This window comes from Seriola aureovittata, chromosome 18 (genome assembly GCF_021018895.1).
Source record: "Seriola aureovittata isolate HTS-2021-v1 ecotype China chromosome 18, ASM2101889v1, whole genome shotgun sequence".
Taxonomy (NCBI): domain Eukaryota; kingdom Metazoa; phylum Chordata; class Actinopteri; order Carangiformes; family Carangidae; genus Seriola; species Seriola aureovittata.
This window is the reverse complement of record NC_079381.1, coordinates 22114349-22141802: the sequence shown is the minus strand read 5'-3', so window position 1 is coordinate 22141802 and position 27454 is coordinate 22114349. Positions and strand designations below refer to the sequence as shown.

The 27454-nt window shown below is 42.2% G+C and overlaps 2 protein-coding genes across 4 annotated transcripts; both read right to left on the bottom strand.

Annotated features, from left to right (window-relative positions):
• Positions 1 to 949: 949 nt before the first annotated feature.
• LOC130186882 (M-phase phosphoprotein 9) lies at positions 950 to 21887 on the bottom strand. Of its 2 annotated transcripts, none has more exons than XM_056404203.1 (24): positions 21775 to 21887; positions 20071 to 20342; positions 19245 to 19392; positions 17063 to 17152; positions 16463 to 16971; positions 16124 to 16289; positions 15860 to 15932; positions 15295 to 15395; positions 14375 to 14491; positions 13359 to 13825; positions 12891 to 13040; positions 12451 to 12538; positions 11492 to 11707; positions 10704 to 10751; positions 10526 to 10590; positions 8637 to 8738; positions 8107 to 8340; positions 7836 to 8023; positions 6339 to 6656; positions 5343 to 5463; positions 4847 to 4938; positions 4206 to 4405; positions 3648 to 3716; positions 950 to 1977 (listed from the first exon to the last, which is right to left on the bottom strand). In XM_056404203.1, exons 2-24 carry the CDS (start codon positions 20304 to 20306, stop codon positions 1876 to 1878), a joined length of 3900 nt encoding a protein of 1299 aa, XP_056260178.1. In that variant the 5' UTR covers positions 20307 to 20342; positions 21775 to 21887; the 3' UTR covers positions 950 to 1875. The 2 variants fall into 2 exon arrangements, with proteins under 2 accessions (XP_056260178.1, XP_056260179.1); XM_056404204.1 differs by having other exon boundaries at positions 7860 to 8023.
• Positions 21888 to 23742: 1855 nt separating this feature from the next.
• On the bottom strand, positions 23743 to 27218 carry LOC130186039 (cyclin-dependent kinase 2-associated protein 1). Of its 2 annotated transcripts, none has more exons than XM_056402746.1 (4): positions 27000 to 27218; positions 24975 to 25075; positions 24474 to 24600; positions 23743 to 24388 (listed from the first exon to the last, which is right to left on the bottom strand). In XM_056402746.1, exons 1-4 carry the CDS (start codon positions 27025 to 27027, stop codon positions 24321 to 24323), a joined length of 324 nt encoding a protein of 107 aa, XP_056258721.1. In that variant the 5' UTR covers positions 27028 to 27218; the 3' UTR covers positions 23743 to 24320. The 2 variants fall into 2 exon arrangements, with proteins under 2 accessions (XP_056258721.1, XP_056258720.1); XM_056402745.1 differs by lacking the exon at positions 27000 to 27218 and adding an exon at positions 26334 to 26514.
• Positions 27219 to 27454: the final 236 nt, after the last annotated feature.

Below are 27454 nucleotides of genomic sequence, written 5' to 3'. Positions count from 1 at the left end.
AGAGACCGGGAGGTTTACTGACCCGGAACCAGAACTTTGTACCAGAAGACTGTCTCTCCTGTTTAAAGTCAATCACATGATCACAAAGACACACAACACCAACAGAGACACAAAAAAAGACTGAAAACAAACAAACAACAAGATGTAACACAACCAGAGAGAGATGCAAATTGACTACAGACACAAAACAACCACAAAGTGAAGCAAAAGTAGAAATTTAAAACAACTGTAAATAAATGCAAAATGGATTAAAAAAAAGAGACTTTAAACAACCAGATGCAAACTGAGTCAAAAAAAGGACATAAAACAAAAACAGAAAGATGAAACCAGAGAGACACAAAACAACCACAATGAGAATCAAAATGGATTAAAAGAGACTTAAAACAAACAGCAACATCAGTGAATATTTAGTTTATCCTGATACAAAAGTTTCTCCAGGAAACTGATGTAAATGATTCATGTGTGAACAGTCAGATCAGATCAGCTTCACAGACTGTTGTACAACTCCCAGTAAAAAGGTCGATGGAAAATGAAATGGATCTTATTGTTTTACATCATTCTGACAGGATGTCGTCCAGTTACAACAGCAGGTGGTAAAACAACAGATTGTGCAGGAACGTATTAAATGTAGTAACATTAAAAAGTAAAACAGGAATCACATAAATCATCCAGAGGAAACAATTTTATCGTAGCTAGCAGTTTGTTTCTGATCCTGGAGAAAGGTTTCTGATGTGCAGGCGTTAAACTCTTTTAATAAGATAAAATCACAAGTATTTTAAATGCAGTTCAAACATCGACTTTTCTCATGTGAAAATGTGTAAAAAACTTTCAAGCAAAACCCATTTATTTATGTGTCAGACATGTTTTGTCTCGGAGCTCTGTGTTCTACCACAGGAACACATGAACTAGTCTGTCATGAAGAGGAATAACAGAGAAGCAACACTTCCAGTTATAAAAAACAAAGCTTCATTTATTGTGCAACAACAACATTATAGTTCCAGTGAAGTCCATGTCATTGTAGGAAAACTGTGCAGCAAAAGGAAGCAGTGCAAGAAACTCCGTGCTCAAGCGTCGCGCGAGGAGAAACAACCGACCGATGATTTGACACTGAGAAGTGTGTGTGTGTGTGTGTGTGTGTGTGTGTGTGTGTGTGTGTGTGTGTGTGTGTGTGTGTGTGTGTGTGTGTGTGCGCTGAAAAACTGTGCTGGTTTGGATTTTACAAGTGGCTCTAGTCTGGAGGGTTCGGTCCTGTAGCAAATTTAAAATATGCAGCAAAAAGTGACGAGCAGTGAGGGAAAGTAATCGAAGAAAAAAAGGCGATTAGATTCAAGTAAACAAATATTTTCCTTCAAGTTCGATGATTTGGCTGAAAACGAAAAGTAAAAACCTACAAATAAGAGAAAAAATAAAAAGAAATGCAACGAAATTACAATCTCTGAAGTATAAAAACATTAAATAAATAAACTTTATGCCAAATTTCCAACAACACAAGAACAGAAAATGGCAGTGATATTCCCCAAATGGATGAATGTCTCTGCTGGAAAGTCTTTTTAAACACAGCTGATTTAAAAATCTACACCTGAATATGGCGAGTAAAACATATCATATTAATATTTCTGAGTGACTAAAAAAGTAAACGACTTTACAAATCTGTGTGTTACTAAAAATATACTCCAAAAATTGCAATATCTTTCCGACATATAAAAAATATCCCCGAGTAATAATGAATACGTATAAAAACCGGTGGCGAGGAGAGTCGCTGTACAGATGGGTTTATGGCACAGAGAGAGAGACTGAAGGACAATCAGTGCTGTGTATAAAAACCAAGACACTAAGTCGTAGCATCTACACTGTAATGTAAAAAGACAGACATTGCTATATGTTGGCAGAGGAGCGGAGGACGTGGAATCTCTTCAGAGTCATGCGGATGGATCCCAGCTCACGATTCAGTCTCTCCAGACGATTCTCTAAGGCCACCTGAGGACAGGAAGTGAGGCAGGGATTTTATTCACCTTCGTAATCGATTAACAGTCGAACTCAGTCATCGATCAAAACATGTCAAACACACTCCAGGTTCCAGCTTCTCGGAAAACGCGGGGTGTGAATGAATTTCTCTCTCTCTCTCCTGAGAGTCGGGCTCATAAAGACGTGTTAAGACGACGGTTCTGGTTTGCGGAGCATAAAAACAAGCAGCTCGTTCTCGGCCACGGCGACTGAACGCGACTCCCCTGAGCTGTCGGGTTCCTCCAGGAGCCGGTTTCTCAAAGACGGATTTGACTGTGTCTTAGACACATGACAAACAGTCTGGACTCATCTGGTGCACAAAGCAGTTTAGGGCATTGGTTGTTACCATGGTAACACTGGTCCTAGGCCTGAGTTAGCCTGGGGGGGCAGTCTGATTTACGTTAGATTAATCTGTGGGCGACATTAAGACTGAAACTGAGCTGCTGCTCTGTGTAACGCTTGTGTAATAAGAGCATAAAAATAAAAACATCATTAACATATATTAACACATTTTTTTTTGCTCTTATGTTGTTATTACCGTCATTATTGCTGTTAATTTTATTATATATATTTTGAATCTATCAATTTCTCGTTACTTTTACGCACTCGCGTTATTTTCTTATAATGTTGTGATATTTTAATTTTCTCAGGTGGAGGCTTTATGTTTGCTTATAGCCTGTATGCTATTTGTTTTCTTTGTCATTCTCTATGTATTTTAAATTGTGCAAAATAAACTAAACTAAACTAATATATAAACTTTATGCTTGTGGAAAAAAAAAAGTTGAAATTTGACCGTCACAGAGGTCGAATCTGAAATGCTTCCGTGTCTAAAAATAAACTTGACGGTTTATAGAAAGTTTCATGCTTAAGTCATTAAATGCACAATAATAACAGTGTCCAGATGGAGACACTTACTATCCTCTGTAACTATGGAAACCAAGGTCTCATATATGAGAGAACTGCCCAAATCTACTTCTACTGAAGTTCGAGCGAAGTAGAGCAAAGAACAGGACACATGTAATATTAATCAGGTCAGAACATGTGACACTTCAGCGACCAATAGCGTCTTCACACATATAGTTCAGCCTTATTTGGGGAAGGTACAGAAGTGTTGTGACCGTGTGATGCTTAGGGAATGACGTGTGTATAATTACACCTGTTCAGGTGTACGAGGTTTCGTGTCAGAGCGACTGACATCACGAGCCACGCTGCTGGCATCGCTAGAAATCAACTATTATAAAAACTATTAATTAATTATCAAAATTACTGCAGATACATTTTTAAAATAAAATCTCCAAATCAAGTAATCGTTCTGGTCGTGTAACGGGAGGAAATTTAATTAAACACTACTGTATTTAAAAAGAAAAAATTTACTTAATTGATGATCGTTTCCTCTATAAAATGTCAGGAAATAATAAAAAATGCTCGTCATAATTTCCCAGAATTCAAGGCGACGTCTTCACTTTGCTTTAAAACAAGGGCGAGCAGCAAACCGTCACGTTAGAAGCTGGAACAAGAGGAAGGTTGATGGTTTTTTCTGGGAAGATGATTTGAATAATTTATCATCAAACCATTAAGTTCTGATTCAAAACCAAACAACGTGATGAAAGTTACATCAACATGATCAATATCTGAACGCTCACCTCATCTAACCTGGTCTGCAGACTCACTCTGCTGCCAGCTCCAGGCATCCGGCTCAGAGCTGCCTCAATCTGACACACACACACACACACACACACACACACACACACACACACACACACACACACACACACACACACACACACACACACACACACACACACACACAGGTTAATAATTAATTAACAAAAATAATTATATTGATGAAACAACCGGCACATGACCGCGTGACCCAGATTCACTGGACTCATTAGATTAGTTGGATGGGTAATGGTGTGTGTGTGAGTGTGTGTGAGTGTGTGTGTGTTCCGATAGGGCCAGGACAGAGTGAGGGGGAGGGGCAGAAAGGAGGTTGTGGATTTGAACTTTCTAAAAATAGACGTCATTTAGCAGCAGAATAAAAACACTCAGGTCCAGTTTACATAAGAGATCAGGTGGATTAGAGTCGTTCTGTCGAGGCCTGTGTGTCACAGACAAAGTGTGCCACTACACACACCCCCTCTAGTACATTTCCTCTGCTGTGTTGATAAATAAATAAATAAAACTGGGTCCTGGTTCACCTGCAGCTTCTCCTGCGTCAGCTCGTCAAACAGTTTCTCAGCCTCGGCCAGAGAGTGGAGTTTGTCCAGGAAGAGCGGGGCCGAGTCCTCAAAGCAGTCGTGCAGCTCAGATCCACTACAGGCTCCCTGCTCCTCCCAGCCCAGCTGGGAGGTTCCATCAAGAGGCTTCACGCTGCCGGAGGAGTCCGGCTGATGAAGGTCTGAGGAAGAGGAAGACATGATCCCATTTATTCCTTCTGAAGAGACGACGTTTACACTCACTGGCTACAGCTTTTTCTTCAATACACAACGGATATATAAGAATAATTTGGCTGTTTAATGCTAAAACAAGGTTTTTAAATCCTCAGTAAATATCAGGATCGACTCTAAAGAAGCAGAAAATCGCTTAAAAGTTCTTCTAATACATGTGCTCTACTGTTTTTTAAGTCTGTATATTAAACCATATGAAGCATAACAGAAAACGTTCTCACAGTATTAAGAATTACTCACACTGCTCTGGTGTTAACTTTAATATTAAAACCACAAACAAAATCAGGTCAAACCTCAGAGACAAAGATCTGAGCTCAAACCCACCCAACCCGGGGCGTCTTCACTTTAACTTAGATGTTTGTTTTTCTTTAAATATCTATTAGACGTTTTACCGTCTTCTCTGTCTGCTGACGTGAACTGGAGCCTCTTCCTGGGGCTGCTGCTGTGGAATGAGTGACGTCTCTGGTCAACCTGTTCGTCAAACCTGCAGACGACACACAAAGCGATTTTACATTCAGTCTAACAGCTGTAACGTAGCAGATCCAGTGTCAGCCTCATCACCGAACCGCTGAATACTTCCTCTCTTTGTCTTTGAGGCTTGCTGGACTGAGATCTTGAATTTTTAACGAGCCGTGAGTTCCTGCGAGACCCACTCTGCTTTATCTCGTCTGCGGTTATTATTGGTACTTTTTTTAGGCCTGAGCCTCTTTAAAAGCAACAGCTGTGGAGGAGAAGCTCAGACGTGACGGTCGCGATCGGTGTCAGACCGTCACTGTGACTCACCCTGAAGGTTGTTGTCATTAAGAAGACACCACACCTCAACTTGGGACTTTAAATTCCTGCAGCAGCACCTGTGAAGGCGCCAACGAGATGATGTGCGTTTCTCACCTCTTGACCAGGTGCTCCTCTCTTGGCATCGAGTGACCGAAAGCGGTGGAGTAGTTCTCCGTGGGGCAGCGTTTAGGGCTGGACTTGGCAGAGAGAGGCATGAGTAAAGTCTCTCTCTTTGCTGCATGGAAGAGAGAACAGCTCAGCTTTAATTAAAACCTTAATACAGCAACACAGCGTTAATTAGAAACTGCTTTCTCCAGAGGGTTTTTAGTGACCCATTAAAATGTAGAAAGATGTGACAGTCCTCTGTACAATATCTGTGTGTTTATTGTTTGTCATTTCTTTTCATTTTGTTCCATCTCCATTTTTTCTGTGATGACACAACGTTAAAATAACAATTTGGTGATCTGGGCCGTCTGTCCCACTTCATTCGACAAAGAGGAAGAAGAAGAAGAAGAAGAGGAGGTTTCATGTTGTTTCACTGTGGACGGACGTCTCTACGAACATGACGCAAATGTTTAAACGTGAAAAATATCATTTAAAAAAAGTGGATGACTTAATTTAAACGCAGTCCATGTCGCTGTAAGTTTGTCATGTCATTCTGTTAGTTAAGACTAAGACTGGGAGTGTGTGGAAGGACTGGGAGTGTGTGTGGAAGGACTGGGAGTGTGTGTGGAAGGACTGGGAGTGTGTGGAAGGACTGGGAGTGTGTGGAAGGACTGGGAGTGTGTGGAAGGACTGGGAGTGTGTGAGGAAGGACTGGGTGTGTGTGGAAGGACTGGGAGTGTGTGTGGAAGGACTGGGAGTGTGTGAGGAAGGACTGGGTGTGTGTGGAAGGACTGGGAGTGTGTGTGGAAGGACTGGGAGTGTGTGTGGAAGGACTGGGAGTGTGTGAGGAAGGACTGGGAGTGTGTGGAAGGACTGGGAGTGTGTGGAAGGACTGGGAGTGTGTGTGGAAGGACTGGGAGTGTGTGGAAGGACTGGGAGTGTGTGGAAGGACTGGGAGTGTGTGAGGAAGGACTGGGAGTGTGTGGAAGGACTGGGAGAACGTACTGGGTGTAGTTGTGGGTATGTTTCGATGTGCTGGAGGAGGCAGTGAGGAGGATCTGTGGCCCTCTGGAGACAGACTCCTCTGGGCCCTCAGCAGAGCTGCAGCTCTTTCTGCTCCACTGTGACTTCTCGCTCCGGCTGCTGCTCCTCCTCTTTCTCCTCCTCCTCTTTCTCCTCCTCCTCTTTCTCCTCGCTCGGCTCCGACCGCCGCTCCTCCAGGTTTAACCGCCTCTCTTTCTGCCTGGAGCCCGACTCGCTCCTGAATCACCTCTTTGTGCCTCCGCTCCACAAAACCCACGGTGGTCCTCTGATTGCCGACCCCTGCGGAGACAAACATACCGATTCAAAACACCGACTTGTTCTGTGTGTGCGGCTTGTTTCATCCGCCTGTAATGAATCAACAAACAGAACAGTTAACTAATCTGTAACTGGCCAGTCTCTGTTTAAAGGAAACTGCGTCCGCGTTGATACTAACGAACATCTCCGGCTTTGCTGTCATTGACCTCAGAGCACGTTGAATAGTTTTCTGATTTTGCTCCCAGTCACTTCACAACAAGGTCTAAGATACTGAAAAACTGATTGCAGCCATTGTTCCCTTCCTCTCCTGCTGGTGCGGCTGAATCCAAACGTCTGCGAGGGGACAATACGCGCTTGAGAACTCCCCGATTTCCATCGATATAAACGAATATACATCGATAGTTCCTGATCCCGTCACCCATCTCTAAACATGTCTGAACTGCTCTCATCAGCATCAGTTATTAGCTGGTGCTTGTCCTGCACTGTGAATTAGAACAAACTAATGTGCATATGCTGCATGTGTGAAATAAAAATAAAAACGGAAACAGACACAACCACGCCTGTGTGTTGCGGAGTATTTAAGCTGCGGCTGCCTACTGACCTCTCTGCTCCTCGCCACAGTCACACCACGTTTTTTGGGTTTGGTCACGTTGTCATAGTTTCAGTCCTTACGATTAGTTCTGCACTTTACGTCACATGCCTCGCTCACACACACCACAATCTACTGACTTTACCGATTTCCACACCTCGTACCCAGAACGTTCAACTTGGCGTCTTGATTTGCTTTAATAAAAACATTCTTTTGTTCATCTTTACCACGGTGTGTCTCCGTTTTTTTGTTGTGGCCACTTGAGTCAGGGTCGTAAGACGTGTAAACATAGATCGGTTCTGGTTATGATGATGGTGATGATTCATCATGAATTTTTAAAGTCTGGTGAAGTCTGCACTCGGAAGCGTACTGCACAAAAATAAATCCGCCTGACGTCCCTCGTGGAAGTTGAAGAGCGCCTCAGCACTCGAGGACTTCGCAGGAATGTGTGTGTTACGTTTGTAAATTTGGATTCAGACCGTCTCACTCACTCTGATAGTTCATCTAAATTTCCCAAACGCAGAAATCTACTCTGTGTTCGCGTAAGGAGTGTGGGGAAATGAGACAGACGTTGAGTTTTAAATCTGAGTGCTGTGAGCGAGTGTTCGTCATACTGTGGGTGGTGGAGCTGTTCTTACAGGGGGCCCGGCTCTCGGTGGCTCTGGTCTCCTCCAGCTCTATCAGGGCCCTCATCATGGGCGTCAGGGCGCAGGACGCGTCTCTCCGAGCGGCCTCCCGCTGGCTCTGCTCCTGGTGTCTGGTCTGAGGCAGAGACTGCTCACACTCTGGAGGAGAGGCACACCTGCGGGGACAGGATCGCAACCAATCAGCGAAGATCTTCACTAACTTTTGGCTGGGGGCAAATCCACGGGGGTAAAGACTCACCTCCAGCTCCCACCGGCTGAGGAGGTGTCCGCGGAGCTTCCAGGTCCTGACGACTGATCGCTTATTGTGTACAGTGACCTCTTGTGCATACTCGACTGGTTAGTTTGAGGGAACTGGGATTTTCTGCCGCCGTTCAGCTGGTCGGACGCAGGACAGGGCGACTTCCTGCGGGTGACGTCTGGATCTACTTTGCATTTACTGGGGGACAGCAGCAGGTCGGGATGGTGGAAAAGACTGTGGACACGTCAAGAGGAAATTCAGTATTTAGCAGCTGTTAGGAACATCCAACACACACAGATCTTATGATGACAACAAGAGATTAATATCATGATGCACTGATACAGTGTGTGAGAGAAGCAAGAAGCAAGATTTCATATATTATCAGAGCTTTTAAATTAATCTAATGGCAAAGTGCTGCAGCCTGTGCGTCGCTTTCCTTCTGTGTCACGTGCGTCTCTGGATACCTGATGCTGCAGGAGTCAGAAATATTAAAATATTAGAAAAAACAACAGTGGCGGGAAGGCGCTTACCCTGCTCCAGAGGGTTGAGTGTTACTGTGGGAAGCGTAACGGGCTCTGGCCTGGTTCTCATGCTCCAGCTGCTTCACCTGAGACTCCAGTTTGGAGATTACTCTGAGGCGAAACACACACACACACACACACACACACAGTCACATGATTACGAGGGAACAGGTGATTAAGACTAAGCATCAGATATACTGATACAGATCTTGTGGATCTTTAAAAAGATACAAGCGTTTAAAAATGAAATAATAGTGTTTTGGGAAATGGAGACATCAGTCTGTGTGTTTAAAGGATCCTGAGGAATTCCTTCTTCATGTGGCACATAACTCAATCAGCCTCGGTGAACGTCTTTCCCTCCACACACAGGAGGAACACGACCCAGAGCCGACCTTCATCTCAACACTTTTGTCTCCTGCGGGTGATAAATTCCTTCTGCTGCCACGATTGGCCTCTAATGCGCCGCTCCTGTTTTAGTTTGACAATCTTTAAACGTCTCTCGGAGGTTTTCTTGCTCTCGCTACGTGACTTCATTAGAGCCGTAAAACAGGGAAGTGTTCTCGCATATCTTATTTTATTTTACAACCTTTTCCGTTTTGATGGTCTGACATCTACTTAGTGTTGTGGACGGATCCTCATGTCTCTACACTTTTCCCGGACTTATGTGTCTCAGCTGTTGTGCTGTTCTTTGACTGAAGGGATAAACTGCTGCTTGCACATTGTAGTAACTTCTTTCCTAGTTTCCTTCTTTTCCCACGGCCACTCTCAGGTGTCTGGAACTCATCTTCTCTTTCTCCTGGCTGCCTTCCCTCCAGGTGAGGCGTTTCACTGCTAAAGCCTTCCTACGACACCCACCGCATATCGACGCTGCGCGAGCTGCAGTTTTGCTATCTGCCTGCGAATCCGCTGAATCGACTCCACACATTTCATCAATGCCGAGTCCATGCGCTGCCTCTGTCGGTGCCAATTTGCAGGCAGAGCTGATCCTGCGGAGGAAAAGTTGCTGCGTGGCCTCGGCATCATCTATTCCCAACAGCACAGAGACCATCGTCGGGCTCTATTGATGAACTCTCTTTTCTCCATCTGTCCACTCTCCTCTCCGCTGCAGCCTTTTTACGAGATTGCCCGAGCCGGCCAATGACAATGTGACAGTGATGGATCTGAAGCCAATAATCAAACTACAGCTATGATGTCACCTCTCTGCTGTGAGCTCTCCATGCGAACACAGTAACTCTGTTAGTGTGAAGCTGTGGTAACCGAGTAGTTTAACACTTTAGGAAATTCATTATCTTTCTGTGGGGTAACTATGAAGCTGTGGCCAGGGAGCCGTTAACTTAGCTTAGCATAAAGACTGGAAACAGGGGGAAACAGCTAGCCTGGCTGCAGCACATAAAAGCCACACTTTGGTTTTTGTGCAGATTAAATACATGAGACATGACGTGTTAATAACTGAGCTTTACAGGAGCTGGTAGGCAGCTTATTTCTTTTTTTTATCTCTAGAAAAAGCCACGCTAGCTGTTTACCCCTGTTTTTAATCTTTACGCTAAGCTAAGCTAAGCTAACCATCTCCTGGCTCCAGCTTCACATTCACCAAACAGACAACAGAGCTGTTTCCATTCTCTCATTTAAAATTTAGCGAGAAAGAGGATAAATGTGAAACTATTCTTTTAAGGCCGTGACGCTCAAACAACTGCATGAACATAAAAAAAGTGTTTTTATTAGTGTCTTGACTGTCGTTAGACACCAGAAACTGTTTCACACAGGACTGACTGTAAGCAGAGCAGCAATAGAAAAGAAAAAGGTGTTTCTATGTTTCTTCTATTTTCACCACAATAGAAGAACAAGAACTAAAAATTAGACAAGAATTTATAAAATTAAATACTGTTGCTTCCACTCACCTCTTCAGCTCAGATATGTGATCGTTGGCATCGACCAGTTTGTTCTCTGCTGACACCAGGTTGTTCTGCAGAGACAAAGATTGTTAGGACGTATTGAGAAGTTGTTTTTGTTTTTATCACGTATTTCAACGATAATCAAATAATGAAACCACATGTTGAACGTAAAGAGAACCAGCACCTTCGCTCCCTCGTGCTCCTTCATCAGAGAGTCGTATTCTCCGAGCAGCTGAAGAAACAAAACAACAGAGGCCTTAATGACGAAGGTGAACGTTAAACAGTTACTGTTTGTTAGCTGGAATGAACTGGGATCATTGTTATGTAATTTAACATGAGGCTGTAATCGTGCCACATGACTTCACAACAAACAACTATTATCAGAAACCAAAACCAACCTGCTAAACCAACATTGCAGCGTTCGTTTGTTATTTTTTTTCCAGCTGCTAAAAGTTTGTTATTAATAAGATGCAGCATCAGGCCTTGTGTTCTGAGGTTCTGTCCTTTATCAATCTTTTTAATTAAAGCTTTGTGAATAATATTCAACGTTACTTTGTCCAGTGTTTCAAAACGACAACGCAACCAAAAGTGCAGAAAATCTACTTTGAGAAAATTGAGACTGAATCAATCTTTGGTAACGTCAACGAATCATTATCATCAAGTATGAATCAGTCATGTCTAGCCAATACCTGATCTGATTAATAAGATCGATATTGGAGCAGAAACCAATCAGGTCGAGCCAATTGGTGCATTTAATAAGACAAAACTTTCCTCTTACAAATGAATCCCCAAAATAAAGATAAACAGATATTTCATGATCCCCTGTACACATCATCTAGATGATTCCAGTGCAGGTGTAATCATTTTAAATCACAGATTATGGAGCAATCAATAATAAAGATTTGATATAAAAAAAAAAAAAAACTTATGATAATAAGGAGGTTGCGGTGCAGAAGACGACTCAAGACTCACATCCTGCAGCATCCTGTACTCTCTCTCCCTCCGCGCCTCCCTCTCGTCTGCCTCCCTGCAGGATTTCTGCGCCGCCTCCTCCAGCTGCCGGACGCGGCTCTTCAGACGTGCTGCCTGGGCGTCCTTCTCTTTGCCCGAGCGTTTGCTTTCTTCCAGTCGCTGCTGCAAAGATTTCACAGTCGCACCCGCCACAGCGTACCGCTCCGGCCATTCTGCCTGCCGAGCAAAAAGTCACACAGAGATCAAGGGAATGGGGTGATGGTTAAATATTAGTTGAATGCATATGATAAACGTCACACTAACTAACATTATCACAATTTAAAATAAAAAACAGTGAGCTGAGGAAAAGGCCCTCGATGAACAGGCTGATTAAAAATCTACATGAACCTTATGAAAGTTCAGGTTTCAGACACAAGATGTGACTTCATCGATGTCCACGTTCTAACGGTTCTTAGGTTACCAAATATTAATCCATCATCATGAGCTTCATTAAGGATCCCTTAATTAGACTCCATGCAGATATTCCTACTGGATTAATTACAGTGTCTGCAGATGGTGTTTAATGATTTTAAGACTCTTTTGAAGAACAAATATAAAGAAATTTAAGAACAAACTTTGGAACGAAACATGATGGAAGGTCACAACATGAGACGGGCCCGACTTAAAATATAAAGTATTTAATCAGCGACATTATTTTCTATTGATTTGACCCATTACTCAGAAAAAAAATGTTCTAGGTTGAAATTAAGACTTCATAAATTCAAATCCGACAGTTTAATGACTTTAAAGATCTATGAACTGAATTTAAGGACACTGAAGTGTCGGTCTGAATTTCAGTCATTTTATGTTTTCATAAATAACAAGACGTTCCCTGCTGAAACAGTACATTTTAAATAACAGAATATTTTTTGCTTTATTAACTGAATTAAACTGAAAAAAGAAAATTAGAGGAATGATACCAGTTTTTTCTCCAGCGAGCTGTTTGTTGCCTCTAGTTCTTGAATACGGCTGGTGGCTTCAGCCAGAGCTTTTTCCAGATGTTTGCACCTGTGGATAAACAAACAAACCGACACAGAGGTGTAACATCAGGCCGGGGGAACGTGGAGGGCTACAAGACTTAATTCGTGTCTAGACATTCAACAACTGAATATGAGTCATGATCACTTGTAGCTTCAAAAATCAAGTTAATACCTCAGAATATTTACTTATGTATTATTTTAGTCCAATTTCACCATTTTCCTGTTTAATTTCCTGGAATTTGCTGAGTTTGTTCAGCTGTCACAAACTTTATTGATTTTGTATTAGGCTGTTTTGTCTTATTTATTTATGTTTTGAATGAAAATGTGATTAAAAAAAGAAAAGAAATACAATAAATAAGTAATATACAGTGAGGACAAACCTGTCTGTGAGGGCCTGGTTGCTCTTCTCTAAGTCCTGGGGCAGATCTCTGAGTTTGAGTTTGTCTCTCAGGATCTGGATCTCAGACTCATAATACGCTTTCAGGTCGGCCACATGTCGAGAATGCTTCTCTCTGAGGTTCTGCCGCAGTCTGACGGCAACAGAGAAAAGAGGAAATTAATGATTCTGTTGAAGGTGGAAGATTTATGTGTGCAATCATTAAGCCTGATGAGATACCACACAACGGCAACGCATACAAAGCAGCGGCAAAAACACTGAGTAAACAAGATGCTGAATGAAGCACGATTGAGGAAGAAACACTGAGCAGTGTGAGTTCAGCACCACCGAGGACAGACTTTTACTTTTTGGATTTTATTTACTTTCTTCCTCTTTGTTTTACAGTTTTTAGTTTGTTATACAAGTTTATTTTCAACCAGGCATGAGGAGTCCAGAGTGACGCCACACTCACAGAGAAAGGACGACAGGATCCTCCAGTGATGAAGCCCTCTCCATGTGCGGACTGACTGCGGGCCGCAGAGTCGCACCAGAGGCCGAACGAGGCTTCAGGGTGCTGGTGTGGGTGTGACTGCCCTCCTCCTCGCTGGCTAAGGGGGCACTGGCTCTGCGCTGCTGGCTGACTGTGAGGTTCTTATCCTGGGAGGTAGACAGGGCCGCCTGGGATGCGTTTCCCCACAAGCGCTGCACCTTGGACGGGGAAGGTCCGGCAACGGAAACACTGGAGGTGTCGGAGATGCAGTCTGTGTCTCCGGGGTTGGGACTGCCCTCCGCCATGCTGTCAGGGGTCACGGGGGTCTCGACTCTGGGGTAGAGGTGGGGCTGAGCTGCAAACGAAGGGCTGCTGAAGTGCGAGGGTGAAGTGAAGCCCGAGGTGCGATCAGACGGCCGCATGTTCACCACCGGGTCCAAGGTCAACACCTGAGGCGCACAGAGGGAGAGTTCAGGTTAGACGCAGCTGAGGACTAAAGAAATTATAAATTATTATTATGGTTGTTGTTATTAAGAAAGTTAATCGGACCGATAATTAATATTAACATTAATATGAAAAATATATATAGAGAAAAAAAGGCACAGAAAGCATTTTCATATATCTATTTGAATAATTAATATATGAATAATAATTTCTACAGCAGGTTAATTGTGTGCACACATTTCTTATTATTCATTAACTCAATTTAATTTCCAATTTCAATAATGAATAATTCAACAGGGGAGGGGGGGGATGAAATTTAGATCAGATCATCAAGTTAACAGTCAGGTGTATTTTCTGGTTCTTCTGGCTCATAATATCTTTAGTTTACAACAGTTCTCTAGTAATTCCCCAGATTTTTGCTGCATATGAACATCTGTAAAATAAATGATCTACAAAATCCGGACATTTTAAAGCTGGTGAGATATACTGTATATTATTTTGCACAATTTTGTCGTGTACCTCTGTGAAAGCCGAGGACTAAACAGATGAAATACCTGCGGTGACGAAGGAGTGGACGTAACAGAACCTTCGCAGTCCGAGCGTCTACTGTCTGTCCTCTGCTTGTTCTGATAGATCTCTCTGAGAGACAGTCCACGCTCCGGAGACGGAGTCTACAACAGAGACGGAGATTCAACACAAGCCAGCAGCTAAATGCAGCAGACATGTTGTCAGTGCATCTCCCTCAAACTCAAACTGGTTTCATGTCTTTTTCTACTCAAACACATTTTTGGGCTGGTGGGAGATGTGATAGTCACCCCTGGTTCTTCTGGGATTGTCCACAGATAACAAAACACTGGGAAGACGGTGGATCTGTTACTGCTGTTAAAGACTCACATGGGTGCAGTGGTGTCCTAAAGTCTGAAACTACTTTCTTATTTAAGTGAAGTGGTCTCAGGCGTTTGGACCCCACTGTACATGTAAGGGAAATTATTGGGGTAAGTTTTCACCTCAGTTCCTGAAGGACGTCTGTCCCCAGAAAAACCTTTAAAGATTATTACCATAACTCATTTTTTTTTACAGTGTTCTACACTGTACCTTTTGTATTCAATTTATGTTAAGTATGTGTGTGTGTGTATATGCACACACTGTATATGCAAAGGCAATATGTGAAAGTCTATTAGTATTTCCATGTGGGGCTCTGCACAGGGGAAGAAGGCTGCACACCAGAATACATATATCTGTTCCTCCGTTTCATTTATTTGACCTTATCTGCAGTTTTTTTCCTCTTAGGATTTCACTTTATAAGGAATAAATGGTGAGTCTTATAGTCAGGGAATGTTAAAGTTGATGATTTTGTTTTTAAGTGAGTGTTAAATAAGAAATAATTAAGTTTAATAAGTAAGAGGCAGAAGGGATTGTGGGACATCCCGCCATCAGACTCAGGAGTCACTGAGAGCTGTGGCGTTTCACTCACCGGACTGATGGACGTCTCTTGCAGGAGGTAAGCGCTGCTGTCGAAGCTGTCCGGTAACGGCCGATACAGCTCGCTCTCATTCAGACGCCAGTAAGTGAGGCCTGAGACGCACAGAAGCACGCCGTGTGATTTAATGCTTTTTCTACTTGTTTTCCTTTAATTCAAAAAGTGTCATTTAAATAAAATGAGCTGTGAAAGTCAAAAATACAGCAGGAAACAAACTATGAGACATAATATATTATAATTCACTGACAGTTGTCTCTTTTCATGGCTATAACAAAAACTGCTGCTGTGTGGAGACAGACTACGGATTTAACATAACTACCAAACACACACATCACATCACATTTCTCGACATGAATAAATGAATCTCTTTCCATTTCCTCATAATAAAATCCCTCGCTGGTGTAACAGTGCCATCATACTGTCACTTGTTGTAACTGCAACAAGCTTCATCTCATAAAAACTGTAATATAATGCATTGTTTATTACATCACAGTCATGATTTCTTTACACTGTCAAATCCCTATTGTTCTGTGTTTTGTCTGAGTGGGTGAACTGTTACCTGATGCCTCAGACATCAGGCTGTCACTCCTCCTCAGGGGAAAAGTGCTGGACGACGGCCCGGCCGGTCGATGCTGAAACCCAATAGAGATGAGTGGATTAGACTCAGCAGCAGGATCATAATCAAGACAACCACAACAGACATATGCACCAAAAACAAAAACACTCCAGATGCAAGGCAGCGATTAACACAAGGTAATTTTTTTATTTCTTTTTTACTATCCCTGCAAAATCTTAGCAGCTGTTGCCACTCGGTGAGTCGTACCTGGTCCTGGGAGTCTGTGCTCTCCAGGGGGTTTCGTCTGTGGGATTCTCTGGGGCTGCGTGGCAGCTCCTGGTACTCTGGGATTTGGCACGAAGCTTGTCCTGCTTTGCTCTTCTTGGGCCTGAGTTTCTGCCTCTGGGCCCAGGAGGTCAAAGGCTGACTGGTGCTGCCGACAGAAGAGGTCAGGGTCAGGAGTAATATGACTCCTCAGAGACAATGTGACTAAATCTGAGGAGGGTTTCTGCAGGTTAGAGTTCAATTTAAGACTTTTAAAGACATATTTATTACTAAATACAGAACAATGGCGGTTAGTGTGTCTTATAAACAACTCAGACATACCCAGAGATTTTCTGCTGGTAGACTAATGGGTTCAGATCCTCCACTCCAAGAGTCCTCTCATCGGAAAAATCCTGCTGGCATCCAATCACAGTCGTCTCTGTGGCTTCCTGGAAGTTAGAGGACCAGTGATGCTTCTCCCTTCCTTGACTACCATCCTCATCTTCGCCTGGAGACCCAGCAGGTTCCAGGCCTGTTTCCCAAGCAGACAGAGTCCCGTATCCACTGCTGAGCACGGTGGTGGCCCGCTCCTCCCCCTGGTTGGCGGTCTCCGATCTGTGGAGTGGAGGTGAAGGGGAGCTAAAAGGGGTATGTGCAGGGGCTGCCAGGCTGTCATTGTCACTGGGCACATTTTTGGGGACTGTGCAGTCACTGGAGATGAGGGGGAAAATATAGTCCTTTGTGTCAGTAGTGGTTTTGGTCACTGCAGTTGGAGAGAACTCTGTGTGTGGCTGGATGCTGGCCTGGCGGTTCTGGAGCTGAACTAGGGCCTTAATTTCATCCTGAATCAACTGGGGAAAAAAAAAGAAAAGAGCACATCATTATTTCACTGGATACTTTAAAATAGCTCATGTGACAGGACATGACTAAATGCAGGCTCACCTGTATTTGGCACTGGTATTGTTCTTGCTGAGCGAGGATTTGCTCTTGGTATTGCTTCTCGACCAGCTGAAACAGATGCAGCCATCGGCCCTGCTCAGAGAAAAAAACAAAAACAGGAGTTACGCGCCATCATTGCTCACAAACAGACACCGTCAATCTTCTTAAACTTAAAGCCTCAAGCGGAAACATGACATCTAATGTATGAACCACCTAAAGGCAGAAACAGGGAAGCTCACCCGGTGAGTCAGTGTGTCTACATGAACACAAGAAACCAGGTGACACAGGTAATCAGACAAAGCGTTTACATGCACTGTAGTGACCTGGTTACTGTAAATCTGCACATTCATGCAGCAGGAAAGTAATTACATTTCTCCCCCTTAAAGCCTCTTGTTTCTTCTCTTGGATGTCTGAGCTTCACTGTGCAGAATGATGGATGCGCAGAGTTTGACACTAGACAGCTGTTTTTCTCTGTGCTCACCTTAAAGTCTCAATTTGTCAGTTTCACAAACAGAATTTTGTGACACTGGAAATAATTTGGAGGCCACTCGTGGTTCAGTATGAAAAAACAAGTGAGATGTGAAAACCCGAGCGCTTCCAGTAGGAGACATTTTGTGTCCAGCAGTTAAACTTTTGAAATGAACAATATTTGCATTATTCATAATGTCTGGATTTTAAATGAGGGAGAAGGAGCAGCTGTGATTTTATTCTTGTGGAAAAACAGACAAATTATTATTCCGAGCAGGAGTATTTTTGTGTCTTAAAATGTGTCTGGAGGGGAATTTTTCTGATACAACACACATTGAGATTTTACGTGAGTGTGTTTGTTTGTTGGAGGGCGGAGAATACAGTGAGAGGACACTGTGGATTATACAGTCAAATGAGCTGCGGTGTAAACCAACTTCTTTGGACCTCTTATCGGTTTCAGTTTTACTTGGACTTTGGATTATTTAGATCAGAAGGATGTATCATCATGTGTAATGACATTTCATTTCATCCTGCTGTTGTGCTGTCACAGTCTTTGTCTTGCACATGCTCAAGTGTAAAAAGTCATTAAGAAATCCAGTTACAGCCAATTTATACTTAACTTACTAAGGGTCAACATGATGTGAAGTTCATTATCTGCATCTTATCCATGAGGGATGTGATGCAGATAATGGACGTGGACTGGCTGTGTGTGAACATGTCCATGTACACAGACATGCAACAGAGAAAAAACAGAACCATGTGCACGGCCTATATCCTCCATATAACACGTGTATATGGCCAAAAAAAATAGCTTTCTCCAGAATGGAAATCAGGTTTCTCTAATCAATAAAACATTAGTTTCCTGGAGGAAGCCACTGTACCTTGGACTGACTGAGTGAGTATGTGACGATGGTGATTTGCATCAAAACAAATCTAATTCCTGGGTTCCTCCTGCAGCTGAATAGTGAAGGCAAAAACGATATAACTGCAACATCCCCCGGTCAGTTCCAGTCAGGGACTTTGGTAGCATGCCGCCACCCCCACCCCCCCACCCCCGTCTGTCTCTTCACTGTCAACCAATAAATGTTGACAAAAGATCTAAAATTTTGTAATTTCTCTAATAAATGTGTCTGCACTGCATGTGTGTATTTGTGCAGGGTTGAGGGAAGCAGCTGTGCACCGCTACGACTCTGATGTAAACTCCCATCAGAGAGGGAGAGCTGATGTATAGAGCAACAATAATTTTCTCTTAATATTTTAATACCATAATCTACTTAATGGACATTTTAATAATCAAAGAAGACAAGTGTTTTCCTCAGGTATATGAACTAAAAAGCCTGGAGCCTGGTGAACTCTGCAGTGAAGTGCCTTTGTGTTGTAGCACATCAGAGTTGTCTGTTCCCTACAAATCACATCCTGTGTCTGAAAAGATCAGCTGCAGTGTGGCGCTGTGTGGGGTGTTGGGGTTAGTGTGTGTGTGTGTGTGTGTGTGTGTGTGTGTGTGTGTGTGTCTGTCTTACTGTCAGGTGTGATCTGCACAAAAAATAAAAGTGACAGCCCAGAAATGAGGCTGCCAGCTGCCAAATGCAGCGCACAAGAACAACTGCCACAGCAGCTAACCCCAACTTCACTTTCCACGTCATCAGCGTGCACTTATCATCTCATTTGCACATTGTACAATAAATCTCATCTCTCAGGCTCTGTGATCATCTCTCACCTCACAATCCTTCCAGATCTCAGGGTCTGTCTCTCCACTGCTCTGGATCTCCTGCACCAAAGCCCTCAGGGTCTCAAGGGAGCTCGGGTTGATGAATGGGAGGTTCTTCCCTTGTTCAAATGCTTCCTCTGTGCTCAGACACAAACTCCTGAGGTAAAAATCACATAATATTAAATCACATACAGTGTTTAAGTTGGATGCGACAAAATTATATACAACAACGACCAAATTCATGTGTAAAAACAACAGTAGACACTTTAATGACACGGAAAACATGTCTATTGATCAAAACTCCTCTCTCACCAAGGTCCAAGTAGCATCTCTCAGCCTCATTTTAAATACATAAATATATTCTACAACTAAACAAGACCGGACACATTACAGCATATTGTATCTCCCATGATTCTTTACATTTGACTGCTGGCAATTAGTGTAAAATCTTCTCCCACATGTAAAGGGTATTAAATTTAAATCATTTTCCTGTGAAGTTCAGGGAAAATCATAAACATAGAACAGTTTAAATTAAATTTCATACAATTAATACGTGGGAGAACATTTAAGTTTCCTTCTAGAGCTGAAATGATTCGTTTTTTTAATCGATTAGCCCATCTATTCCAGCTTCTCAGATGAGGTTGCCACATATTATTACGCACAAAATTTCTTAACATTTCATAGACTAATTGGCTAATTGCAATTAAAAAGGCATTAAATAATCAATAATGAAAATACTAGTAAGTTGCAGCCCTACTGCCCACAGTTTTATCAGCTACTGTCTTTTTATTTTCTATATACAATAGTGTGTTCAGTGTGTTTACAGTCACTGCACCTGATCTTGTTGCATGCTGGTGTGATGTCCATGGGCCTGCTCTCCACAGTGCCTCCTGTGGTTTGGGAAGCTGTGTGTCTGTCCTCTGAGACGGCCAGCCCCGAGGCTGATGTCCCCTCAGAGGACACCAAAGAGGTCTCACTCTCCTTACCCCCATCCCCATCAGCACTGACATGGCAATGGCTCAAAGCCCCCGAGCTGGACACATCCTCAGAGATACTGTCATCTGTGGACATGTTTATGGGCCCATGCAGCGGGGGTCAGTCTGACAGCTGGAGACGAAGAGGAAGGAAACAAGAAGCAATCAGCTGGGGCGGAGAGTAACCAAGTGCATTAACTCATGCAACGTACCTAAATACAGTTTTGAGTAGTATTTTCATTTTCTACTACTTTATGCTTGTACTCCACAACATTTCAGAGAGAAATATTGTACTTATATTTATCTGACAGCTTCAGTTACTAGTTGCTTTACAGATTTTACATGCAGAACGTATGATGCATGCAATATAATGCATTGTAAATAACCAAACTACCCAACAATGTCAAATTTGAGCTTGAACAATTAGACGGTTATCAAAAAATTAATCAGCAACTGTTTTGACTACCGACTATCACAGTAAACTGAGAGTTGACTGCACTGTATGCTCTGGGTAAGTGAGTTATCTACTTTAAAATATTTAAAACATTTATACTTATCAAACCTGGACATGATTAACAAGTAAACTCCAGAAGCTGTTTCAGATTTGTGAAACCTTTATTTTATTTGTGACAGAAACAAAAGTCATTGTTTTTCTTTTTTTTCCCCTAAATCTTTCCTAAAGCCTAAATCAGATCAGGTCCAGGTCACAAACCACTGTACCTAGACTTGACAAATCTGGTCTGGAGTAACATGGAGAACAAAAAGACTTAAGATTTAAGATCTCACTGTTTGTTTTTTTTACTACTAGACCTCATCAGACCGGATCCGGATCAAAAAACCACTGTACCTGGATTTGTCAAATCTGGACTGTTTTAAAAAACACTTTCAGATTTGTATAACCTTTATTCTACTTATTGTTTACTTAGGTTTCCCTTAGCTGCCAATTTACCGATCTGTCATCAACATTCAACAGTTCACAAAACATAAACAAAATCAAAGATAAACACAAATATTCAAGCTAATGTGTGTAACGATACGCATTAGCATCCTCCTCTCTGTCCTGCCTGTCAGCCATGACCTGTGCTTCCTGTGTGTGAGATCCTGTCTGAACCGTAGACTCTAAATAATATTCAGAATATGATCTGAACTGTCCAGGTTTTGATTTAATAGCCATTTAACTTCGCCAGCAGACAACAGAATCAACACAGCACAGACAGATAGCATTAGCCCTGCAGCGGTTTGGACAATTTAAAAAAACACCAGCTACGTTAGCTGCTTTTTAGCTTCGGTGTCAGTCCGCGCCGTCGGATGCTGCAGACGGTTAAAGTTGCCTGCGAACTCCGCGGGAGCCCTGGGTTGGTTAGTTATCTAGCTAACCTTACAGCTACTGCTGCGACTTCACAGTCAATTCAAATGGTTAGCCCGCTAGCTAAGTTGAGCTAAGTTGGTTTATTACAGGTTTTTATAAGCACGGCGCAGGTAGCGGTGAAATTATAAACACACGTAACCGAAGAACAAACACTGTGTGACAGGAGACAGCCTACGTTAAATAACAGTTGACCTACCCGTTGACTTGTACCATTATTTCATCCATATTTCTATGAGTAGACAAGTTGGCTAGCTGGTTGCTGGTTGGCTACTGCACTGCAGAGATCGCTGGCCGCTGTAACGTTCACAGCCTGCGTCGCTATTGGTCAGAATGCGATTAAAATGGAGAGCGGTGATTGGTCGTCACTTTCACTTTGTGTTTTTATTGGCTGGTCGGGAAAAGGAGTATACACATCTGTTGGGACAAAAACTCAAGTTATAATACTGAGAAATGTTGTATTTTACAATATAATAATGTATTATTGTTAAAGGCTGTTTAAAACTTTATTTATGAGAGAAAAACACACACACATACACACACACACACAAGGGTGATTTCACTTTCACTACATCAGACCAGGTGCAGATCAATAAACACTGTAACTAGACTTGTCAAATCTGGACTAGATTAACAAGAAGAGTGGAAAGACAGTTTAAAACACAGCTTCATAATTTGTGAAACATTTACACCTCTTGTGAAAACAAACAAATAAATGTCAGTTTCACATTTTGTTTTGTTTTTTCCCATCCACACCAGACCAACAAAAAGAAAAAGAAAAGAAGGAAAGAAATGTCATTGATAGTAATTACTCTTTCAGTGTAACGACCTTACACACCTCATATCTGATCATTTCTCATCACCAAAACAAAGATGTGATGTCTGCAGTTAAGAACAATTATTATTACTACATTTTGACACAGCACCTCTCAAGAACACAGGTCTGCAGAATAAGTTAATAGTGCAGGCCCCCGTCTCAGTTAATATTGTAATATTTTCAACAAATTTGCATTTAAGCAAAATCCATTGACAAGCAGCGAATCAGAGGCTTTTGGAGGCACTGGCCCCATTTTGCTCAAAGCCTACACCAGGAACTCACACAGCTGAATTTAACTCAAAATAACCTGACACCACATTTACTCTCACCTGCTGTACACCTCAGCGATTCTGCATTTGCACTCCAGGTAACATACACGCAGCAGAGTATACTGTATACCACATACTGTGTATCTTGCCAGATTATCAAACGCATCAGTGGGACAACAGGCTGATGAAATGCTGATGACTTAAATGTTACTGTGCAGCGGTTCAGATTGCTTCAGACAGACTGCTGAGCAGATCATAAACTGCAGAGCACTACAGGGATGTCTCTAAAACTAAATTACCTGACCAGCAGTCTAGAAAACATGAAATTGGTAAATATGAGTATGTGAAAATGTTGACAGGATATGACAGTTCAGGTCTGTCTTTATGAAGCCGCCTCACAGATCCCTAAATGTTCTGCAGGTGACATATTTATGTATTTTGGGCCTCGGTTTGAGTCAAAGCTACTGTTAGTAATACCTTAAAATACTTTAACTTAAAAAAGCACTTCTTAATCTGTAAATTAACAAGATTGAGGGCTGCAACTAATGATTAATTTCATCAATTAATTGATTAATCATTTGATCTATAAAACATAAAAAAAAACAGTAAAAAATATCCCTCACAATTTCCTCTTCAAATGTTTTGTTTTGTCTGACCAACAGACCAAAATCAGATCAGCAAAGTCAGCAGGATTCTTCCTCTGGGGATCATGAACGTCTCTAGAAGATTTAACAACAATCCATCCGATAGTTGTTGAGATATTTCAGCGTGGACCAGTATCACCACGTAGAGTCATGCTCCCAGCACGGCTAATAATCCCTTCAATAGGCCAAATGTAAACAATGGTTCACTTTCACTGCCTGTTTTAACATGTTACTGACCTCTACAAGCAGCTTTAATGTAGTGAGTTAGTCACATGAACTATATCCACAGGGCAAAGAGAACAATCCCCGCAGTTGTCTTCACTTCTTGTTTCCATTCATAATACGAAGTTATTTCAGTACCGCTCAGTGTTTCAGTGTTGCTAATCAGGACGGGATGATGAACGTCTTAAATACAATGAATCATGGTGACAACTATATTGAAAATACAATTTATTACACTGAGTAATAAATACATACAAAGATGCAAGTAACAGCATTTTCCTTTTTTTTTTTTTTTTTTAATACCAAAAACCAACCTCAACACGAATGAACCGATGCATTTGGCACATCTCTGTCCCTCACTCACTCAGTCATGTGTGTTATAGGGGTCTGAAAAACAGACCAAATACTATCAAAAAGAAGCCGTCTCCATCTACCCCTGTACAAGCCATGCAGTGTCTACAATTAACCCCCGGGCCCATTCGCATGCATAAACCAATGCTTTTAAATATGAAGTCAAAACTAAGATCCCAAAAGTGGGGCATAAAAACACATGATATCCTTTCATTTGAATTCCAATAACCCACAAATGATTTAAATGATCCTCCAGAACCCTCAGGAGTCATGAACTGTGTTACTGTTTTTTTTTTTTTTTTTTTAATCCTCTAGGAGCTTGCCTCCTCATCCTTTGTTCATTTACTTCCTCCTCTCAAAGGAAATGCCATGCAAGTTATTTATTGTTTTCATGAGACGCAGACTGTTAGTTCTTCTTGCAGGGAGGAATGTGTGTTCGTAGCTAGGACCTTGCGTTTCTCTCCGTCTCAGCCAAGCATTCACGCACCAGCCCTCTAGCGTGGATTATTCCTGTGAGGGGAGACGAAGACAGATTAGATGAACAAACTTTGAATTACACTATGTTTTACACATGCACATCCAGGTTTACGGTTACCTCTTTTCAGTCTCTCCATTGCACTCTTGCTTCCAGCATATGTTGGCCTGATCTCCTTTCCGAGCTCTTCGATGATGGCCAGCAGCTCTGCATATTTGTTCTGAGGCACTTGGCTTCCAGTAGAGCCCTGATGGAAGAGCAAACACAGCAAGATGAGCCAGGTTCAACACTTTTCACATCCTTTTTTTAATATGTGGAAAGCACTGTTTTACTGAGAACACTACAATAGGAACAGAAGAAGAGGTTCCTACATGTACAATGTTCCTGTAATGGGACTAGGTTTGGGTTCAGAGGTGAGGGGGAAACACAATAGCCAAATAACAAAACACAAAAATTGCACCAACACTAATTAAGGATCCCCTCCAGACATGTTTGAATATACTCAGCTTTGAATAATAGCTTGTGTGATATGCTTTTTTCCAAAAAAAAAGTGTATTTACCTTCTTAAAATCGCCTCTACTCCAAAATATATACAACATTGGCAATCACATTAGCAGTTACCTGTGAGAATCCCAGAGATGGAGGTCCATAGTCGCTCAGAAGGGGCCTATAGGACTGCAACGTGGCCAGGTTAGCTGCTGAGGGAGACTGGAGGTTTCCAACTGTTGACACAGCAAAAGTGTAAAGTTCAGAGCAGCTAAACAGCAATTCCTAACGTTTATTATTATTATAGTTTTCACTATCAACCCTGGGTACTTAGTTCCACTGTTCCCCTCACTCTCACAGCCCTGATTCAACACTGAGTTGTGGTCAGAAAGGTTGCTTCATGACCGGGGCTGAAATATCTACTTTTACTCAATAGGGTTGGTTCAGATTATTTTCAAGTCTGTCTTAAAACAAACATGAACACTGAAACTGGTTTCACTTCCTAGCAGCCCTCTGACCCTTTGGGCCCCTGGGTCAGAGCGACATTTCTTGTTGGGAAATCAGACAACTATAAAGAGACTCAAAACAACTACAAAAAGGTGCAAAATTTACCACAAAATGATCAGAAATTGACACAATATCACCATAAAGGACAGAAAACCAAAGATACAAAGATACAAAAAAAATCAATAAGATCAAAAATAGAAACAAACATGACCAGGAGATCACAATATGTCCAAAAAGAGGTTGAATCTATGGCCCTGGTTCTTATGTTAGAGACAATGGGACAGTGCCCCATTGTCTTATAATCTGTTCTATGGCTTTAAATAACATTTTAAATGCAGTACTGAAACCTGTATCAGTAATTCTGATCTCTGATCTGAATCCTATTTCCACCACTGGGAATAAACATCCAATATTTACCACAAAAACAAACATTATTCCCGGTAATAAAATAAAAAATAACCAATTTTTGTGGGGGTTTTCTCCTCCATAAAAAAAAAAAAAACCCTCGCTCCCCTGCTGCTTTGTTCGCTTGTAATTTTCATCCTCCAACGCGAGATGTCCTCGAAGAGTCATAAAAAAAATTCAGAGGCAGATCGATCAGCAGCTCCGACCGAGGAGCATCATGGAGGAAACGGAACAAGGCTGGCTCAAGAAGACAGAAGTGATACATTTTTGTCACCGTGTAACGGCACCCACCCGGCGGGACCAGGACCCCGGACGACGGATAAGCACGTTTACGGAACCGTCGCCTTCTCGTTTCTACATCCCAAACCGTGTTTCCCCGCCGACTGATATCACGGATGGCGCTCTTTTACATTAGTAATAATGGCGGATATGAATTAGCCTAGCTCCCAGGATCTGACCCTATATATATAACTGGACAAAAACTACAGACACGGTCTTTCTCCAGGTATTCTCCGAGACCCCGAATTTAACACTCGATTTAACCGACGGATACTTTGATTTTCTCCCACATTTTCTCCTTACCCTGGTTCCCAGAAGTTCCCGGAATGTGCTGATGGACATTGGGTTTATAAGACATTCCCAAAGACATTGTAAATTAAAGAAATAAAAATGACCCGAAATTCAGTGAAGCGTCTGTCTCTCACTTTTTGTTTACAACAGCGGCACCGGCAAATATGGCCGTCACTTTATATTGACACCCACTATGCTTTCTAACACTGCAACTAAACGGCTGCGGGTTATCAAAGAAAAAACGGTTAAAAAACGGCATTTTCTTACGATTAAGCGGCGGAATTCACACACGGTTTAACACACATTTAACAAATTCCGTTCACATTTATTAGAAAAGCTTACTTCAAACTACACTTTTTAAACTCTTTACAAAAAAAAAAAAAAAAAAAGATAGTGGGTTTTTTTTTTTTTTTTTTAAAACAAAGTGTGTGAACATGTGAACTGCTTTCTCTCACATTTTAAAGTCTCTTCTTATATATATATTTTTTTTTTACACCACATCAAAAGGCGGAAAAATGACTTTTAAAAGTAGATAAACAAACTTCACGTACTTATATAAATTGTAGGTTAAACTTTGCATTAACGCAGCTGGGTTTAATGCAGGAAAATGCTTTTGTTTCAGTTAAGTTTCTTTCCTCTCTTAACACAAAACACGAGCCGGAGGCAGTTTGCAGATACCTGTCTTTGTCTGTGGGGGCGCATCCATCGCTTCGTCTGCTGATGAAATGAATCAACTTTTACATCAAACCGAAGGGGGGAAAAAAAAAAAAAAAAAAAAGGGTTAGGAGTAATTAAAGTCCAAATAAACGATCCAGTCTCATTATGACGGAGAGGCTCGTGGCTGTCGATCCGCTGCTCTTCCACTCAGATAAGATGAAGAGGGGAGAGAGAGACGCTCTTTATATCCCCCCCCCCCCCCCCCACCGGGACCCTCCAGGCCACATGGTTGGACGCACAAAAACAAGGTCTGGCCCAGTCCTGGTCTTCAGGGTCATGACCTGGGACCTCTGGTGCAGGGGGGGGGGGGGGGGGGGGGGTCAGTGGACAGTGGTGGAGTATTTCTGATTTCTGCCACCACTTCACCTTTTCATAGACAGATATTGAACTTACTCCCCTACATTTACATGATACTA

Coding starts and splice junctions, on each gene's coding strand:
- LOC130186882 (XM_056404203.1), bottom strand. CDS start 20,306: ATGTCCACAGATGACAGTATCTCTGAGGATGTGTCCAGCTCGGGGGCT. Junction 8,739..10,525: donor CACATATCTGAGCTGAAGAG/GTGAGTGGAAGC, acceptor GTTTCGCCTCAG/AGTAATCTCCAAACTGGAGT. Junction 5,464..6,338: donor CATACCCACAACTACACCCA/GTACGTTCTCCC, acceptor TCTTCCATGCAG/CAAAGAGAGAGACTTTACTC.
- LOC130186039 (XM_056402745.1), bottom strand. CDS start 26,400: ATGTCTTTGGGAATGTCTTATAAACCCAATGTCCATCAGCACATTCCG. Junction 25,076..26,333: donor GGGAACTTCTGGGAACCAGG/GTAAGGAGAAAA, acceptor CTGTGTCAACAG/TTGGAAACCTCCAGTCTCCC. Junction 24,389..24,473: donor AATGGAGAGACTGAAAAGAG/GTAACCGTAAAC, acceptor CTCCCCTCACAG/GAATAATCCACGCTAGAGGG.